The 19,539-nt window shown below is 35.5% G+C and overlaps 1 protein-coding gene and 1 non-coding gene across 3 annotated transcripts; both read right to left on the reverse strand.

The window, feature by feature from the left end:
- Positions 1 to 200: 200 nt before the first annotated feature.
- LOC130947290 (uncharacterized) lies at positions 201 to 6,455 on the reverse strand. Of its 2 annotated transcripts, none has more exons than XM_057875949.1 (10): positions 6,317 to 6,455; positions 5,591 to 5,630; positions 5,125 to 5,500; positions 3,885 to 4,273; positions 3,294 to 3,543; positions 3,001 to 3,166; positions 2,777 to 2,879; positions 2,359 to 2,487; positions 1,374 to 1,598; positions 201 to 640 (listed from the first exon to the last, which is right to left on the reverse strand). In XM_057875949.1, exons 3-10 carry the CDS (start codon positions 5,393 to 5,395, stop codon positions 359 to 361), a joined length of 1,815 nt encoding a protein of 604 aa, XP_057731932.1. In that variant the 5' UTR covers positions 5,396 to 5,500; positions 5,591 to 5,630; positions 6,317 to 6,455; the 3' UTR covers positions 201 to 358. The 2 variants fall into 2 exon arrangements, with proteins under 2 accessions (XP_057731932.1, XP_057731933.1); XM_057875950.1 differs by lacking the exon at positions 6,317 to 6,455 and adding an exon at positions 6,082 to 6,099.
- A 10,326-nt stretch (positions 6,456 to 16,781) lies between these two features.
- On the reverse strand, positions 16,782 to 16,889 carry LOC130953123 (small nucleolar RNA R71). Its single transcript, XR_009075295.1, has one exon. It is a non-coding gene; the product is annotated as a small nucleolar RNA R71 (small nucleolar RNA).
- Between the last annotated feature and the right edge of the window lie 2,650 nt (positions 16,890 to 19,539).

Here is a 19,539-nt window from a genome sequence, read left to right on the forward strand (position 1 = left end):
ATATATATATATATATATATATATATATATATATATATATATATATATATATATATATATATATATATATCAGGTTTGGCCCGTCCAACCACACTTTTAGGTGGGTTTTGATAGAATAGAGTGGATAGTCTGTTTTGCCATCTCTATCAATAGCCATGAAAAACCGCCACTAATAAAAAAAATGAAAAAAGGAGGAAAAATATCTGAATATGTGTGCTCTTTCAATCACTTATTCTTTTACAGCTCCAATTTACCATGTTCTGGCTTATGTACAATAATTACACATAACAAAAAGAATCATGAGATCATATTACTATCATATAATTGACGAGTAATCTAATTTTACAAACATGAAACCCTACCAAAATCTGTCCTTGTTAACACTCAAGTACCCTGCCATAACCTTCCCGCCAGTATTCCTCATTCCATCTATGAGGAAGGACCAAGTAGAACCCAATGCTCCAACAAAGAAATCAGAATCCACTGCCATCAAGAAATTGACCAGTGGATAGTTGGTGCTTGTCTCCCTTCCAAGGCTAGCTTCATAGTTTGCCATTGACATGTTTGCCCTCGCTTGGCGCCTCACCTTTGTATAGTGGAAGTTCCAGTGAGGGTATTTTTTGGTCTTCTCAATTACTTCCTGCATCAAATTACATTCTTAATAATTCTTCATTGTATATCAAACTATGTAAAAGCCATACGAGAATAATAGATCCATGTGCCAATTCTTAATACTCGTTTGAGTGTTGCGTTTTGTTCGTATGGTTCTTATTGTGTTTGAGCGTTATTATTTTTATTAAAAAAAATTTTAAAAGTTTTGGAAGCCAATATTACACAGCTAATGTTGTAGTCAACATTCAACACAAGAAAAAAAATACATTTGAAATTCTTAAAAATAAGAACACCCCAAACTTAATTAAAAGAAATATCCAAAATCCAAACTCAACAAAAGTTTATCTTTAGTAGACTTCATACTATGCTTGCTTGACAACTTGCTGTAGAGTTGGCTGAAACAAGTTTCTATTGTTGGTTCCCTAGCACTACCTAAAAAACTTATCTAAAAATTGTACTTATTAGTGATATATATCCTATTTTTAAATATCTAAATCTCAAAAGCAAGGAATTCTTTCCTCATTTAGTAGTTAGAAATATGTTTGGAAGGATCTATTATTCATAGGAAAATAAGTTATATTTTTTTGAAAAAAGAAAAAAGAAAGAAAACTACTTACATTATATTCAAAAATTAAAAGTTTTAGATCCAAACATACGATATCTTCTAGGATTTTAGAATGGCAGAAACAAAATGAGTATGTAAAAATATATAATATGAAAGGGGAGATCAGAAGGTGTGCAATAAATGTAGCATAATATACCTGCATCTCAGTGGAGAGCCAAATGTTATTAAGGTTTGGGAAGTGTCTCCTAATCCTATCAGCAAGTTCCATGTATCCTTCAAACTCAACTACCTTCATTTCACATGCTTTGTCGCCCATTCTCACGTGCATGCTTAGGAGAGGCCTAGGAATCCATGGCTTGTGATTGGACCACACATACTCATTTATCTCTGACCTCTCTTTCTCACCACTTTGCTGACCAAACTACAAACTTGGAATTAACTTCAATTAATACAACTAGCTTGAGGGAAGAAAAAGAAAAAACAGTTTGGTGTGGTAGTAATTAGGTTAGATCTCTTCTCCTCTTTAGGTATTGTTTTGTTCCTATTGAACAACAATGGCGGAGACAGTGGGGCAAGTTTGCTAACAGTTATTCTCAAGACATATTTATTGTGTCTCTATTTTATGAAAATGTTTGGGAGCCAAAGTAGCCATAACTCTTGCTCTCTTTTTTTTTCATTCATTAGGTGTGTAATTATAGATATTACATATATAAAATTATAGATGTTAAGTTAAATAAGATAACTTTGGATTATTATTGTTTCTCTAGCGTTACTCCTATTTTAAATGGATGGAAATTATCTTATAAGTTGTTTAGAAATAGAGATAGTTTTCAAGGTTGTCTCTGTCTCCTTCAAACATGTTTCCCTCCCTACTAACACTCACCTCTATTTGACTATCTAACGTGACCAAACACTACATTAAGTTCAATAGGAAAAAGGAAATTATATATTAATATAAACTCCAATTAAATGGACACACACACACATATATATATATATATATATATATATATATATATATATATATATCAAGCGTAATCTTTCACCCTTCAATATTTTCTTTTATATATATATAGATTACACTTTACAACATAAATTGAGGAAAAAAGTTTTCAAAGGATCAATGATATGTTATCTTGTGTAGGATTTTCGATTATTCTGAGACAAAAATTAACAATCACCTTTGGCCAACCTCCAGCAAGACTTTCAATAACCATTTTCGCAGCTATTGTTCCAAAGGCGGCGTGGCTCGCCTCATTTATCAAATTGCATGTGTACTCAGTTGGGAACCTCATTAAGTAGCGAACAGCCTGATGAGCAACAATGTTATGGAAACAAAATTGAGAAATGTTAGGTGATTAATACCTTTTATCAATATTAACCAAAATTTTTTGGCCAACACCTTATTTTTATACTATTAAAATTTTGTTTAGGGTTTAGAGTTTAGAACTTAATATTTAAGGTTTAGTTAGTTAAAGTTTTAACAAAAAAAATTAATTTTTCTAGTCAGGTAACATTGCTCAACAAAATTTTGATCTCAAACTATTGCCAAAATTAGGATACAGTTTTTTGTTTCTCTAATGAATAATGATTAAGTACCTGTGCTCTCCACCACCTTCTATCCATTTTTCTATGAGAAACCAGCAGGCTCCCATTGACATCAGTTGTAGGTTGCAAATAACTCCACGGCGTACCCCATTTCCTGCACGATATGTTGGCATCGAAAGAGTAACTTTCAAAGGATCAACATTCTACCAAAAAGTGGCGGTGTCAAATAAAAGAAAACAGAAGAAATGTATATAATTGCAGGCGTAAGAACTTACCTAGGAGTTGGTCCAGCCCATATGTGCTTGGATGTATAACTTTCTTTTATTGTCACAATTCCGTTATTCCGTGCCTCTTCGCTCTTCATCAATTCAAATGCACGCTGCCGGCATTCCTGGGATGTTTCTGGAAAGAAGTAACAACTCCAACTAGACCGCGACGACGCTGAAGATAAAAAAAAATGCCATTTACAGTATCATCAAAATTCAAATTGGTCTTGTGCTAAGATCATTCATATTGCGAATCCTAAAACTAAATTCAAGATATGTTTGGCTCAAAAATAGATATATACCTTTGCAACCATCATGATCAGCTCTGTTGTAATAGTTTGCGACAAGTACTCTGCCTTCACTGATTGCAATAGCAAGAAGTCCACACATACCGGCAATCTGAGCTCCGATACCAAATCCTGGCAATCTCTCCCAGTCAGCTACAAGGAACTTCACATTCGGGTCCCTGCAGTCTATAGGATGCTGATGAATCCATATATCGCGCTGCACTTTTCTAGTCATTGGATAGTTTTCTTCATCGGATCCTGCAATCTGCAAAATCTTCTATGTAAACAAACTTGGAAGTAATTGCAACATTTCATCTTATTCCTTAAATGCAAAAAATCACCAGCACCATTTTTGTATATTTGGTCGATTAAAGTTATGTCCTAAATGTTTGGAAAGATTTATTCTTTTAATTAGTTAATAATTTAGTGAGAATTTACTATTGCCATTATCATTTCTAAATAAAACTAACTTAAGATATACTAGAAATGAATATTGGCTGTGAAAAAAAAGTAATGCTGCCACACTTGGAAAGTACGCTAAACAAATCTGTTAGCAAAAATGTTTACGCTGAGTCCAAGATATCTTAGAAAACTCTAAGATCGTACCCATGGTGGATAAGTCCCCTCTGAAACAGCCTGATACTTAAGTTCTTTAATCTGCTCGTTTGACGAAGCAACAGGATGTGTGTCTAAGAACCCCTTCCAACTAGTCCATGGTGGGAAGCTCTCGTTCCCCGTACGCTGATCAAGACGGCCGTAGAGCTTTGTCTTCACCTTGCAATTTTCTAAATGTGGGGCATTAGGAATATCGGACACATTAGTTCCATCTTTCTTGAAGTAATTACCACCTCCCCCGGTTTTCGATTTAGTTAGCTCTGCATTCCAAGCTGAATAAAGCAATGACACTCTTTCATCTTCATCTCCCTCATTATTGCTATTCGATTCAGATAATCGCTCTGCTTGCTTAAGCTTAAAGTCACACTCTGAATGTCTAACTAATGAAACAAAGAAAACACATTATTCCACCATAAATTTAATCTAATCTATTCATAATAATCAAATTAGTTAATGTAATTACTAAACTAAATCCTTGTGATCGGTTTTAGTGATTTGAAGAATTTCCCAAATGTACAGTACTACACATTTTTCTTCCTAATAATATACTCTAGGAAATGCAGTCAAAGTGAAAAAGAGTTGGTATTAGAGTATGCTTAACGTAAAGTAAGAAATTGAAGTACTTAAGATTTCTTCATTCTGAAGCCTACTTAACTCATTCCCATCAATTTCCCATCATGGATAAACCAAACTTTGAAATAAAGTAACAAATCATTATAAACTTGGTCCTTTATTCATGAAAGATAAGACAAAATAAAAAGAGGGGACAGAAGAAAAGTAGTTCCCCCTAGTGTTCCTATGCAATCTTTTTTATTACCAAAAAAAACAAGAAAAAAAGAAGATTAAATATTGGAGGTAATTTCTAATCCAGAGATAAATTTTCTTTAATGTCTTTTTCGGAAAAAAAAAGAAAAAGAAAAAAATGTTCTATTATCTCAAAATTCATACTCAATGGTCGATGATAGGCCTCATTTTCACAGTAGTATTACCCATTTGTTATAACGACAATAGTACTCAAAACTTCAAAAGAGTGAAAGAAGAACCACCCTGCATCCACATCCACAATCCCACTTACACAAAAACAAAATTCAAGATTCAAAATAGCACCATACATACACAACAAAAGGCTTAAATGAAGGAGGCCCCGAATCAGGCTCGGCTCCAGTCAGATTAGTTCAATTCCTACTAAATTTGGAACACAAATGGTTTATATAAGGGAATTTTGACATACCGGTATGATCATGAAAAGTTGAGTTCCCTGAAGATGATGAAGAATCAGAAGCAGCCACTGAGAACAACATGGGTGATGAGAATGAAATTGGACCAAGCTGGAAGGTTCCAAATGAAGTCAAAGCAGCCAAGAACAGAGAAGTGAGGCAAACACCACACAGAAATCCCACCACACAAATTTGGCATGGGAATGAGCTTCCCATCTGAATTGCTTTCTGTGAAACCACTCTCTCAATACTATTGTTGTTGTTATTATTCCTCTGTCCCTCCATTTTCTTCACAGAACCAACAATTTTGAAATTTTATTTTTATTCCAAAAGCAAGAAAAATAGGTTCTTCTGGAATGACACTTTTTGGTTTATGAACTTGTGACTAATCTACAGTTACAAAGGTTTCAACTTGTGAGCCTTTAACTACTCCAAAAGGAGACAGAAAATATGAAGGAAAAAAGAAATGAGAATACTAACCTTAAACTCTTGTGTGGGCCATAGCTGTCACCCTTTTGAACTGTTTCCATAAATGTCAAGTTTAATCATAGTTCATCAAAGTTACACTTATACATGAATATGAAAAACATGCATTTCAGTGTCTGTGTGTGTGTTTGTGTATGCTTGCTCAACCACAAACAGTAATAGAAGGGAAGAAAACAGTCAAAAACTTGCCAAATTTTGGTAACAAACTTGCAATTCACATAATTTCACGCCATCATAAATATTTCATACCAATAATAGTTAATTTTTTATTTTTAACAGTAAAAAAACATACAGTGATGGAGTAGTGGAAGAAGAAGAAAGGTCGAACATTGGGTGAATTATTGGGACCTAATTCACCAAAAATATTCAGGAAATTTTCAAACTTTTTAACTTTGAATTGATTTAGACCTTATCAAGGTAAAGCGTAGCCATAATAATAATAATAAATGATGATTTAGAATATCAAGAGAGAAGAAGAGACATACACATAAAACATGCAATGAAAGACCATAAGAAGAAGATTCAATACCCTGAAATTAGATACGATGACAGGTTTACCAGAAAAATCCACCAAAACAGTGACACAGTTATTATTATTATTAATTATTATTTAAAAACTTTTAATATTTATAATTTTTGAAACTCAAAAGGCTAAGTGAATTTGGACTCAAAAGGCCACAACAGAGAGAGAGAGAGAGAGAGAGAACAAGTTGAGTTTACCTTTATGGTGTGAGGAACAGAACAAAACACAGACATGGCATGCATTGAGAACATTGCATTATTCATATGGTTGTATGTTGTATTTGTTGATGCATTCAATTTGTCACTACCAATGTAGATAAAGTTAACGCATAGAGAGGATTATTATCTTGTGAAGTTGCCACATATATTATTATAGATTCTCCTACATACATACACATTCACTACTTTGATCTTTCTCTATCTGTGGTCCCCTATTTCTTATTTATATTTCATTAGGTTTCACATAACTTCTAGCTGTACTTGAACCAAAAGCCAAGGGTCAATTAGTTCTTTTACAACAAGTGGGGGCGTTTATCTAATTATTTTAAAAAACATATATTTTGTTTTTCAAACACGAGGAACTTTTCAAATTTCCCGAGCGAAAAGAAAGGAATTAGTTCACTTCTTGTGACTTCTGAAATTATTAAATTGTGAATGATGAACATGAGGTGAACACGCCAAAAAAGCTTTCCAATCCATTATCCAATAACCATGTTTGCTCTATATATTTATTCAATTAACAAAGAAGTTATGATTAGGGAATAGAAAATTGTATTACTCATTTATTATTAATATGTCAATGAAGTTTATGTAGACGAACATGACAAGGAATATCTGATGAGTTGGCTCAGCATCAACCTTTTCCTCTTTCCATTGAGGATTGTTTTTCTTTCATTTTTGTTTTTTGTTTCTATTTAATGTACACTTTAACAAACGCATACATTTTTTCAAAAGTGCATAAAATTTAGACATAGATACAAAATTTTTAGATACAACTATAAAATTCTGTATAAATAAAAATTATGAAAACGAAAAAAAAAAGAAAAAGACATTTTAAGAAGAAAAGACACCAAAACAGAAGAAATTTTAAAAATACTAATTTTGTTAGTATATCTTATTTTTTGAGTTCTTAAAATATTTAAAAACTAACTTGAACAATAATGTAAGATCCTGAATTTTTGGAGACTCTCATTATGAATTAATTTTAATTTATTTATTTATTAGAGATTTTATTTTTAGAAATTATTTTATTAAAAGTAATTAAATCAAGTTTTGATAATTAAATTAAAAGTTTTATTTAATCTTATAATTATTGAATAACTTTCTATATTTAAATTATACAACTTTAGAGTTGTAAAAGAATAAGAATTTTATATGATTTAGATTAAATAATTGAAATTTTAGAATTTAATATTTTAATTTTTATAAACCAAAAAAAAATAAATTATATCATCTCTAATTTTAAATTAGAATACTTGATTAAAATTCAATTAGCAAATTGATAATCAAGTAATATTTTTAAATTAATTTTAAGGGATTGAATTATATTATAATTTTATATATTATACCTTAATTTTATTAAAAATTACCCTAAACCCTCCACCACCACACCTCCCTCTTCCCAAAGTGGACACACACAGACAAAATAAAAGAAAAGGAAAAAGAAAGGAAAAACAGAAAAGAATGAAAGAAAAAAGGAAAGAAAGAAAGGGAGGGCAGAGAGGAAGAGAGACCGGGAAGGGGGAAAGGACCGCGTCACCATCACGGAGAGAGAGAGACGTCACTGAGCCAGAGCTGCCGCTGGGAGGATCCTCACCGTCATTTTCGTGCTTTCCATCCAGGTCGAACCGTCGCGAGTGGGAGCCGAGGAAAAAGACGCCATCGCACTATGCCACCAGCTTCTTCCCAGTCGTCGTCGCCTCGCCGTTTTTGTTGCGTCTGGTCACCGCCTTCATCACCGCCGAACCCGTCTTGTCAGTTGCGCCGTCGTGCTCAGTCGTTGTCTATGAAGCCCACCACCACTGTTGCATCTCACCGCCACTAGAACACTAGCTGTCACCGCCAAAGGGGAGGCTCACCAATGCCGTCACTAGTAGAGTCGAATCCGCTACCGAACTGAGCTAAGGGAGGGGAAACGCATAGTGAAAAGAGAACGGAGAGGTGGCTGCCGCAGAAGTCACTGCCAGAGGAGGAGAAGACTGTTTCTGCATCTAAAATCCTACTTGATATGATTTGCTTTGTAAATCTTGTCTAAATTCCCTTAATTTGAGTTTCTTTCGCAAGATGTGAATTGATTTTCTTCTTAGTACATCTCAATATTTTTGAAGATTCTCATGAGGTTGTGACTCCAAAATATTTTCTCGGATTATTATTTTAAACTTTTTAAAGAAGTTTCGGATTATTCTCGTGTAAAGTTTTCTTTAACTTTGCATTCCTTTGCTTGAATTCATTTTGGTGCGCTACATTGTTCCGTGTGGTCTTTTTCTAAATGTTCTACTTTCAGATTCTTCTAAAAAAAAATTTTAGTTCAATTTTTATCTTACTTGACTGTATCCACAACTATTCCTTCAAATTTTAATAAAATCGTTTCTGATTCACCACACGCTTTGAAATCTCCCTTATGTAGTTCAAAACCTGTCTATTTGTAATGCATCTCTTATTCCTCTATGGGCAAAACTTAATCTCAGGCTTTCTTTTCAAAATGAAACTTAATTGCCTCCCAACCAAACTGTAGTTTTTATGCATGTTTTTGTTTGGCTATGCACCTAAATACCTTTTAAGATATTCGAGAAAAATATTTTTCTCTTAGCCAAAACTAATTTTCATTTTCAAATGATGCATAATCTATTTAAATTTGAACTTGTTCAAAAACAACGCAACATTTATGTTTTTACTTTTATTTTGTAAAATGTTTGTTACGTACTTTTTATTCGGAACGTTAAATGATTTCCTTAAAGTTTTTCATTCTTCATGAACAATGTATTTGAAGGCGTTTCTAATCATACTTTCAAAAAAAAAAAACTTTGTGAGCATTATCAATGGCTTTAGTTATTCTTCTCCTATGATCTCATACTTTTTTGACTCAGCTTAATTTTGTTTCAATCTGCTACATTGTTTTCTTCTTATTGTTCCTGTTGAATTCCTTTTGATTCGAGATCCTTTTTTAAACTTGTGATTTGATTTTCACCCCAACATTCTTCATTGCTTGTATATTCTTGTTTACTTGTGATCTCAGTAGCTCTTCAGATTCTTGTGAGTGTTGTTCTTGTCACTTGTCCTTCTTTTTTGAGGTCTTGTATTCTTTTGAGTAAACTCGAGATTTAGTTTAATATCACGTGCGACCTTTAGGTATAGCAAGCGATTTGTTAGTTCTTTAGGACACGTTTCATAGACGCAGAATGTGAAGCTTGCGAGTGTGCGATGTCACAAAATATTGTGGAGTTTTGTTTTACGCAAAAGGGGTTTTGTTGATATTAGGCTTGTGACTGGTAGTGGGTTCCAAGGTGATAGATGAGATTGAGAATCTTCAGATGAGTCGTTCGATAAAGTGCAGTTAGGAGTTGTGATAAAGAGCTATTTTAAAGTCGTTGATGTTAACAACGTAATCTCTTTATTTTTGAGCCTATCTAATAACTTCTGCTTTATATCACACTTTTCCGTTATATCTAAGTCTTATGGCTTATTCAGTATTTGAAAATTTGTATTATGCCAAGACTTCTTACTTTTCTAAAGTATTTAAAAGTAAAGTATTAAAATATATAGTATCTTATGTATTACTTTAATTTTTGACAACAAAAATTTTTATAAGATGGGTAGGATGTAAGACCCAGAATTTTCGGAAAATCTTATTTTGAGTTAATTTCAATTTATTTATTCATTTGAGATTTTATTTTCAAAAATTATTTTATTAAAAGTAATTAAATCAAGTTTTGATAATTAAATTAGAAATTTTACTTAATCTTATAATTATTAAATAATTCTCTATATTTAAATTATACAACTTTACAGTTGTAAAAGAATAAGAATTTTATATGATTTAGGTTAAATAATTGAGATTTCAGAATTTAATATTTTAATTTTTATAAACAAAGAAAATAATTTATATCATCTCTAGTTTTAAATTAGAATACTTGATTAAAATTTAATTAGCAAATTGATAATCAAGTAATATTTTTAAATTAATTTTAAGGGATTGAATTATATTTTTAATTTATATATTATACCTTAATTTTATTAAAAAATACCCTAAACCCTCCACCGCCATACCTCCCACTTCCCAAAGTGGACAAACACTGACGAAATGAAAGAAAAGAAAAAAGAAAGGAAAATGGAAAGAAAGAAAGAAAGAAAAGAAAAAAGGAAAGAAAGGGAGGGCGGAGAGGAAGAGAGGTCGGGTAGGGAGAAAGGACTGCGTCACTATCACGGAGAGAAAGAGTTGTCGCTGAGACAGAGCCGCCGCTAGGAGGATCCTTACCATCATTTTCGTGCTTTCCATCCAGGTCGAACCACCGCGTGAGGGAGCCGAGGAAGAAGACGCCATCGCACCACGCCACTAGCTTCTTCCCAGTCGTCGTCGCCTCGCCGTTTTTGTCGCGTCTGGCCGCTGCCACCACTGAACTTACCGTCCAAGTAAAGAGGAGAAAGAAGGGCATGCGAGAGGAGACAGAACTACGGAAGAAAGAAATGCGCATTGCCGTCACGCCTTCATCACCGTTGAACCCGTCTTGTCACTTGCGCCGCCGTGCTCAGTCGCTATCTGTGAAGCCAACCACCACCGCTGCATCTCATCGCCGCTAGAACCCTAGCTAACACCACCAAAGGAGAATCTCGCCAACGTCGTTGCTGGTGGAGTCAAATCCGCTACCGAACTGAGCTAAGGGAGGGAAAACGCATAGTGCAAAGATAATGGAGAGGTAACTGCCGCAGGAGTCACTTTCAGAGGAGGTGAAGATTGTTTCGCAATGATTCTGGCCGCCGGGAGCAGTTCTGTGGCCGTTGGAACTACCACCGGACCTGCCGCTACTCGATTTAGTCATTCTTCGTTTGTTGCGGTAAGCATTTTCGTTTTAAGGAGATCTTTAGTCACTATTCTGTTATCTTACGCTGAGGTTTTGTGGCGTTAATTGCTACAATATTTCAGTTATTATATGTTGTGTATGTATATTATATTTATAAGCTATTTATGTAAGAAGTTATCTATATTTGTATATGCTTTGTTTAATTTCAAGATACAGTATTTCTGTGTTTTTAAAGAAATCAATGATACAGTTTCGAGTCAAAGGCTAATATTTTTGTTATTAAGTATACGTAGTTATCGTAATACTTCTTGCTATCAGAGTGGCGCAGCCAGAAGCGTGACATTCTGATAGTGAAGGTGTTACAAATAACTTATTTATTTATTGTTATTTTAAACAATAGACAGGTGATGCATGTGACATCAAAAGCAAAAGCGTTAAAACAATGCAACCTACTTGGCGACTTAGGGTGTGTTTGGGGCATTGATACACGGACACGGAATACGACACGATACCGGATATGCCGACACGTGAAAATTTTACAATTTTATCTGACACGGGAATGCGCATAGATATAAAATATAAAATATTTTTTAGATAAATCGTAATGATATTTTGATATTTTATTGATATTAAATATAAATTAAAATTTTTAATTATTTTTAATGTCTTATTTTAATTATATCAAGTATATAAAATATTTTTTTATTTTAATAAATAATAATGTACATTATATCTAAATTTATTTTAAGAATACATGTTAAGAATAAGACTGGACACGCTGACACGTGATGGTATTTAGGTGTGTCCAGGCGTGTCCGGAAAAGAATTTTTTATTTTTTATTAAGACACGATTGGACACAGTAGACACGCGAGTCAGACGAGTATCAGTGAGTGTTGTGTCCGAAATGTGTCCGACACGCGAACTCGAAAACTCAGTGAAGTGTCCCTGCTTCATAGTTTGGGGTTTATGTTGGGAAAGTGAGAAGCCCGTCCGAGTGTATTGAACGTTCTACTTTTACGTTTGGTAACTTTTTGAAACTTTGAATTTAGAAGTACTTTCACCTCTGAATAACGTACGTTCATGTGAAGCTAAAAATTCTAGTTTCTGCGTTGACGTTGAAAAAAGCTGGTTACTGTTGGAGGAATTAGGTGAGAAATTTATTCCTTCTCTACCAATCCTAACCTTTATTTTCTTCTACAAAAAGGATGCAGGTAAGCATAACTTTCACAGCTTTGTGTATGTTCTTCGTTATAATTTTTTTTTTCATCAAAATCTTTCATATTTGTTTCAATCACTGCCAAGGTAAAAATTTTATTTGTTTTTTATTTTTTTAGTACTTTCTTTCATATTTTGATTTTTATGTTTTTTAGTTGTATTTTTTTATTTATATGATAAATATTTTTTATATTATTTTTTGAGCGTTCTGATGTTATTTTTTTACTGTTTTGATGTTATATTTTTGTTGTATGTTTTTATTCATATGACAACTATTGTTGATATAAATTTTTATTTTTATTAATTTTTATGATATTTTTATTATTTTTTGTTTATATAAATTATTTTTCTATCCTTTATTGTACTATATTTATATTGTGTATAAATTTTTTATTTTTTATTTGATTTTATTCATATGAGTTTTATTTACTTCTTATTGTATTTTTTGTTCATAATATATGTTGTTAGTTGTAATTATTATATACTATATTTGTGATGAGCGGATAATTTGTATACTTTTTGGCATTATTTTTAGTATGTTTTTGTTATGATTTAGTTAGTTTTTATTATATTTTTAGTAGTTTTTAATTAAAATTCACTTTTCTGGACTTTACTATGAGTTTGTGTGTTTTTCTGTGATTTCAGGTATTTTCTGGCTGAAATTGAGGGACCTGAGCAAAAATCTGATCCAGAGATTCAAAAGGACTGCAGATGCTGTTGGATTCTGACCTCCCTGCAATCGAAGTGGATTTTCTGGAGCTACAGAAGCCCAATTGGCGCGCTCTCAACGGCGTTGGAAAGTAGACATCCTGGGCTTTCCAGCAATATATAATAGTCCATACTTTGCCCAAGATTTGATGGCCCAAACCGGCGTTCAAAGTCACCTCAAGAAATTCCAGCGTTAAACGCCGGAACTGGCACCTAATTGGGAGTTAAACGCCCAAACTGGCACTAAAGCTGGCGTTTAACTCCAAGGAGAGTCTCTACACGAAAAAGCTTCATTGCTCAGCCCAAGCACACACCAAGTGGGCCCGGAAGTGGATTTTTATGTCATTTACTCATCTATGTACTAGTTTTCTATAAGTATGACCTTTTACTATTGTATTAGAGAGACTTTTTGGTAGCTATCTTTGTTTTATGCTATCTTAGACCTTTGGGAGGCTGGCCATTCGGCCATGCCTAGACCTTGTTCTTATGTATTTTCAACGGTGGAGTTTCTACACACCATAGATTAAGGTGTGGAGCTCTGCTGTACCTCGAGTATTAATGCAATTACTATTGTTCTTCCATTCAATTCCGCTTGTTCTTTATCCAAGATATCACTTGTTCTTAAACATGATGAAGGTGATGATTGACGCCCATCACCATTCTCACTCATGAACAAGGTGACTGACAACCATTCTTGTTCTACAAGCATCTGAGGCTTAGTGAATATCTCTTGAATTCCTGATTGCACGATGCATGGTTGATCGCCTGACAACCGAGTGCTCGCCTGACAAACGAGCCAACCATTCCGTGAGATCAGAGTCTTCGTGGTATAGGCAAGAACTGATGGCAGCATTCAAGAGAATCCGGAAGGTCTAACCTTGTCTGTGGTATTCTGAGTAGGATTCAATGATTGAATGACTGTGACGTGCTTCAAACTCCTAGCAGGCTAGGGCGTTAGTGACAGACGCAAACGTATCAATGGATATTATTCCGGCCTGACCGAGAACCGACAGCTGAATTCCGCTATGCCGTGACAGGACATATGCAATCGCTTTCACTGAGAGGATGGGAGGTAGCTGCTGACAACAGTGAAACCCTACACAAGCTTGCCATGGAAAGGAGTAAGAAGGATTGGATGAAGGCAGTAGGAAAGCAGAGAGACGGAAGGGAAGGCATCTTCATACACTTGTCTGAAGCTCTTACACCAATGATATGCATAAGTATCTCTATCTTTATCTTTATATTATTTTCGTTCATCATCATATACATTTGAGTTTGCCTGACTAAGATTTACAAGATGACCATAGCTTGCTTCAATGCTAACAATCTCCGTGGGATCGACCCTTACTCACGTAAGGTATTACTTGGACGACCCAGTGCACTTGCTGGTTAGTTGTGCGAAGTTGTGTAATGCCATGGTATTGAGCTACCACGTTTTTGGAGCCATTACCGGGGATTATGAGAGTTGTGAAAAGTATTGTTCACAATTTCGCGCACCAAGTTTTTGGCGCCGTTGCCGGGGATTGTTCAAGTTTTGAGCAAGCTTTTGGTAACAATGCCTGGGATTGTTCTAGTTTGGACAACTGACGGTTCATCTTGTTGCTTAGATTAGGTATTTATTTTTTTTCGAAATTCTTGAAGATGAATTCTAGAGTTTCATGATTTGTTGAAACCTGGCTGGCTGAGAAGCCATGTCTAATCTGATTGGACCGAGGTTTCAACTTATCACCACAAGAGCTTGTTGATTTTCATCAATTTTGCTTTTGGAGCAGTGATCTGCTAAGGCTTGGCTGACCTTTGGTCATGTCTAGTGTTTTGGACCGAAGCTTTCTTTGAAGGCTTGGCTGGCTGTGAAGCCATGTCTAATTCCTGGACCGGAGTCTTAGACTAGCATTGCACTGATTCCTGGAATTCTCATTAAGAATTTTGATACCTTTTTCCACTTAATTTTCGAAAAAAAAAACCCAAAAAAAAATTACAAAATCATAAAAACCAAAAAAAAAAATATTTGCTGTTTCTTGCTTGAGTCTAGAGTCTCATCTTAAGTTTGGTGTCAAATGCATGTTTTTGTTACATTTTTCGAATCCATGCATATATTTCTTTGTTTTGATCTTTGAATTCTTTTGGCTTGAGTATTTATGTGTCTCATATAGTGTCAGTAGTACACAAACTGCTAAGTTTGGTGTCTTGCATGCATTGTTATTTGATTCTTGTTGCATTTTGATTACTAAAAATCCAAAAATATTTTTAATTTGTGTCTTTTCAAGTCAATAATACAAAGAATTGAAGATTCAGAACATACTGCAGAGGAATTATACAGAAAAAGCTGAGCATTCAAAAATGCCCAGTGAAGAAGGCAGACTGGCGTTTAAACGCCAGCCAGGGTACCTGGTTGGGCGTTTAACGCCCAAAAAGGTAGCATTTTGGGCGTTAAACGCCAGAATGTATACCATTCTGGGCGTTTAACGCCAGGATGGTGCTAGGGGGAAGATTTTGTTTTCAAATCAATTTTTTTTCAAGTTTTCAAAGTTTTTCAAAATCAAATCTTTTTCAAATCATATCTTTTCAATCAAATGTTTTCAAAATTAATTTCTTTCCTTTTTCAAAGATACTTACTAACAATTAATGATTTGATTGAACATTTTTTGCCTTTTCTGTTGAGGAAGGTTTTATGTTTGAATCATATCTTTTCTTGTTAGGCAAGTCATTAACTTTCAAAATCAAATCTTTTTAAAATGTTTTTCAAATCATATCTTTTTTTTAAATTTTTTTCAAATCATATCTTCTCAATCACATTTTTCTAAAACCAATCATATCTTCTTAACCACATCTTTTTCAAAATAGTTTTCAATCAAATTTTTTTTATTTCTAATTTAAAAATCTTTTTCAAAAATCACTTGATTTCTTTTCCACTTTTATTTTCGAAAATCAATTAATGTTTTTCAAAAATGTTTTCAAAATATTTTAATTAATTTTCGAAAAATTACTTCCCTCCTTCTCACATCCTTCTATTTATGGAGTACCACTCCTTCTAAATGCACAATTCGAACCTTATCTAATTAAAGTTCGAATTCTTCTTCTCCTTCTTCTTACTATTTCTCTTTTCCTCTGACACTTCAAGGAATCTCTATACTGTGACATAGAGGATTCCACATTTTCTTTTTCTCTCCTCTTTCATATGAGCAGGAGCAGAGACAAAGGCATTCTTGTTAAAGCTGATCCTGAACCTGAAAGGACCTTGAAGAGAAAGCTAAGAGAAGCTAAAGCACAACTCTCTTTAGAGGACCTGACCGAATTCTTCAAGGAAGAAGAACACATGGCAGCCGAAAACAACAACAATGCCAACAATGCAAGGAAGGTGCTGGGTGACTTCACTGCACCTACTCCTGATTTTTATGGGAGAAGCATCTCTATCCCTGCCATTGGAGCAAACAACTTTGAGCTTAAGCCTCAATTAGTTTCTCTAATGCAACAGAATTGCAAGTTCCATGGACTTCCAATGGAAGATCCTCATCAGTTCTTAGCTGAATTCTTGCAAATCTGTGACACAGTCAAGACTAATGGGGTTAACCCTGAGGTCTACAGACTGATGCTATTCCCTTTTGCTGTAAGAGACAGAGCTAGAATATGGTTGGATTCTCAACCTAAAGAAAGCCTGGACTCTTGGGAGAAGCTAGTCAATGCCTTCTTGGCAAAGTTCTTTCCACCACAAAGATGGAGTAAGCTTAGAGTGGAAGTCCAAACCTTCAGACAGAAGGATGGAGAATCCCTCTATGAAGCTTGGGAAAGATACAAACAATTAATCAGAAGATGTCCCTCAGACATGCTTTCTGAATGGAGCATCATAGGTATTTTCTATGATGGTCTCTCTGAACTATCCAAGATGTCTTTGGATAGCTCTGCTGGAGGATCTCTTCATCTGAAGAAGACGCCTGCAGAAGCTCAAGAATTGATTGAAATGGTTGCAAATAACCAATTCATGTACACTTCTGAAAGGAATCCTGTGAACAATGGGACTAGTCAGAAGAAAGGAGTTCTTGAGATTGACACTCTGAATGCCATATTGGCTCAGAACAAGATATTGACTCAACAAGTCAATTTGATTTCTCAAAGTCTGTCTGGAATGCAAAATGCACCAAACAGTACTAAGGATGCTTCATCTGAGGAAGAAGCTTATGATCCTGAGAACCCTTCCATGGAAGAGGTGAATTACCTAGGAGAACCCTATGGAAACACCTATAATTCTTCATGGAGAAATCACCCAAATCTCTCATGGAAGAATCAAGAGAGACCTCAACAAGGTTTCAATAACAATAATGGTGGAAGAAACAGGTTTAGCAATAGCAAGCCTTTTCCATCATCTTCTCAGCAACAGACAGAGAGTTCTAAGCAGAATACTTCTAACTTAGCAACAACGGTCTCTGATCTAATAAAGACCACTCAAAGTTTCATGAATGAAACAAGGTCCTCCATCAGAAATTTGGAAGGACAAGTGGGTCAGCTGAGCAAGAAAGTTACTGAACTCCCTCCTAGTACTCTCCCAAGTAATACAGAAGAAAATCCAAAAGGAGAGTGCAAAGCCATAACCATGGCCGAATGTGGAGAGGAAAGAGAGGAGGAGGACGCCACTGAGGAAGACCTCAGTGGGCGTGTACCAATCTCCTCTGAGTTCCAATGGGAATCTGAGGCTCAAAATGAGACCATAGAGATTCCATTGGACTTACTTCTGCCATTCATGAGCTCTGATGAGTATTCTTCCTCTGAAGAGGATGAGTATGTCACTGAAGAGCAAGTTGCTAAATACCTTGGAGCAATCATGAAGCTAAATGACAAGTTATTTGGAAATGAGACTTGGGAGGATGAACCTCCCTTGCTCACCAAAGAACTGGATGACTTGTCTAGGCAGAAACTGCCTCAAAAGAGGCAAGATCCTGGGAAGTTTTCTATACCTTGTACCATAGGCACCATGACCTTCAAGAAGGCCTTGTGTGACTTAGGGTCAAGTGTAAACCTCATGCCCCTCTCTGTAATGGAGAAATTAGGGATCTTTGAGGTGCAAGCTGCAAGAATCTCATTAGAGATGGCAGACAATTCAAGAAAACAAGCTCATGGACTTGTAGAGAATGTTTTGGTGAAGATTGAAGACCATTACATCCCTACTGATTTCATAGTCCTAGAGACTGGGAAGTGCATGGATGAATCCATCATCCTTGGCAGACCCTTCCTAGCCACAGCAAAGGCTGTGATTGATGTTGATAGAGGAGAGTTGATCATTCAAGTGAATGAAGAATCCTTGGTGTTTAAGGCCCAAGGACATCCCTCTATCATCATGGAGAGGAAGCATGAAGAGCTCCTCTCAAAACAGAGCCAAGCAGAGCCCCCACAGTCAAACTCTAAGTTTGGTGTTGGGAGGCCACAACCAAACTCTAAGTTTGGTGTTGAACCCCCACATTCAAACTCTAAGTTTGGTGTTGGGAGGTTCCAACACGGTTCTGAGCATTTCTGAGGCTCCATGAGAGTCCTCTGTCAAGCTAATGACATTAAAGAAGCGCTTGTTGGGAGGCAACCCAATGTTTTATAGTTAACTATTTTCTTTTGTTATTTTATCTTTTTTGTAGGTTGATGATCATAAGAAGTCACAAAAACAATGAAAAAAGCAAAAACAGAATGAAAAACAGGAAGAAAAACAGCACACCCTGGAGGAGAAGAAGCTGGCGTTCAAACGCCAGTAATACTAGCTGTTGGGCGTTTAACGCCCAGTCTGGCACCATTCTGGGCGTTTAACGCCAGAAAGGGGCACCAGACTGGCGTTAAACGCCAGTAAAGGGCAACAACCTGGCGTTAAACGCCAGGAATGGGCACCAGCCCGGCGTTTAACGCCAGAAATAGCTCAAAACGTGATTTTGAGCAACATTTGGTGCAGGGATGACTTTTCCTTGACACCACAGGATCTGTGGACCCCACAGGACCCCACCATCACTCTCTCTCTTCTTCCCCCATTCACCAATCACCTCAATACCTCTTCCCCAAAAACCCTTCACCTATCAAATCCCATCTTTCTCTTCACCACTCACATCCATCCTTCATAAATCCCCACCAACCTCACCCTTCAAATTCAAACCACTTTCCCTCCCAAACCCACCCATCATGGCCGAACCATTACCCCCCCTCTCTCCTATATATACCCTTCTTCAACCCTTCATTTTCACACAACCTAAACACCCCTTCTTTCCCTTCTTGGCCGAACACACCACCTTCCCCCTCTTCCTCATTTCTTCTTCTTCTACTCTCTTCTTTCTTCTTTTGCTCGAGGACGAGCAAACATTTTAAGTTTGGTGTGGTAAAAGCGTTGCTTTTTCATTTTTCCATAACCGTTTATGGCATCCAAGGCCGGAGAAACCTCTAGAAAGAGGAAAGGGAAGGCAAAGGCTTCCACCTCCGAGTCATGGGAGATGGATAGATTCCTCTCAAGGGTGCAT

Source organism: Arachis stenosperma, chromosome 9 (assembly GCF_014773155.1).
Source record: "Arachis stenosperma cultivar V10309 chromosome 9, arast.V10309.gnm1.PFL2, whole genome shotgun sequence".
In the NCBI taxonomy this organism is placed as follows: domain Eukaryota; kingdom Viridiplantae; phylum Streptophyta; class Magnoliopsida; order Fabales; family Fabaceae; genus Arachis; species Arachis stenosperma.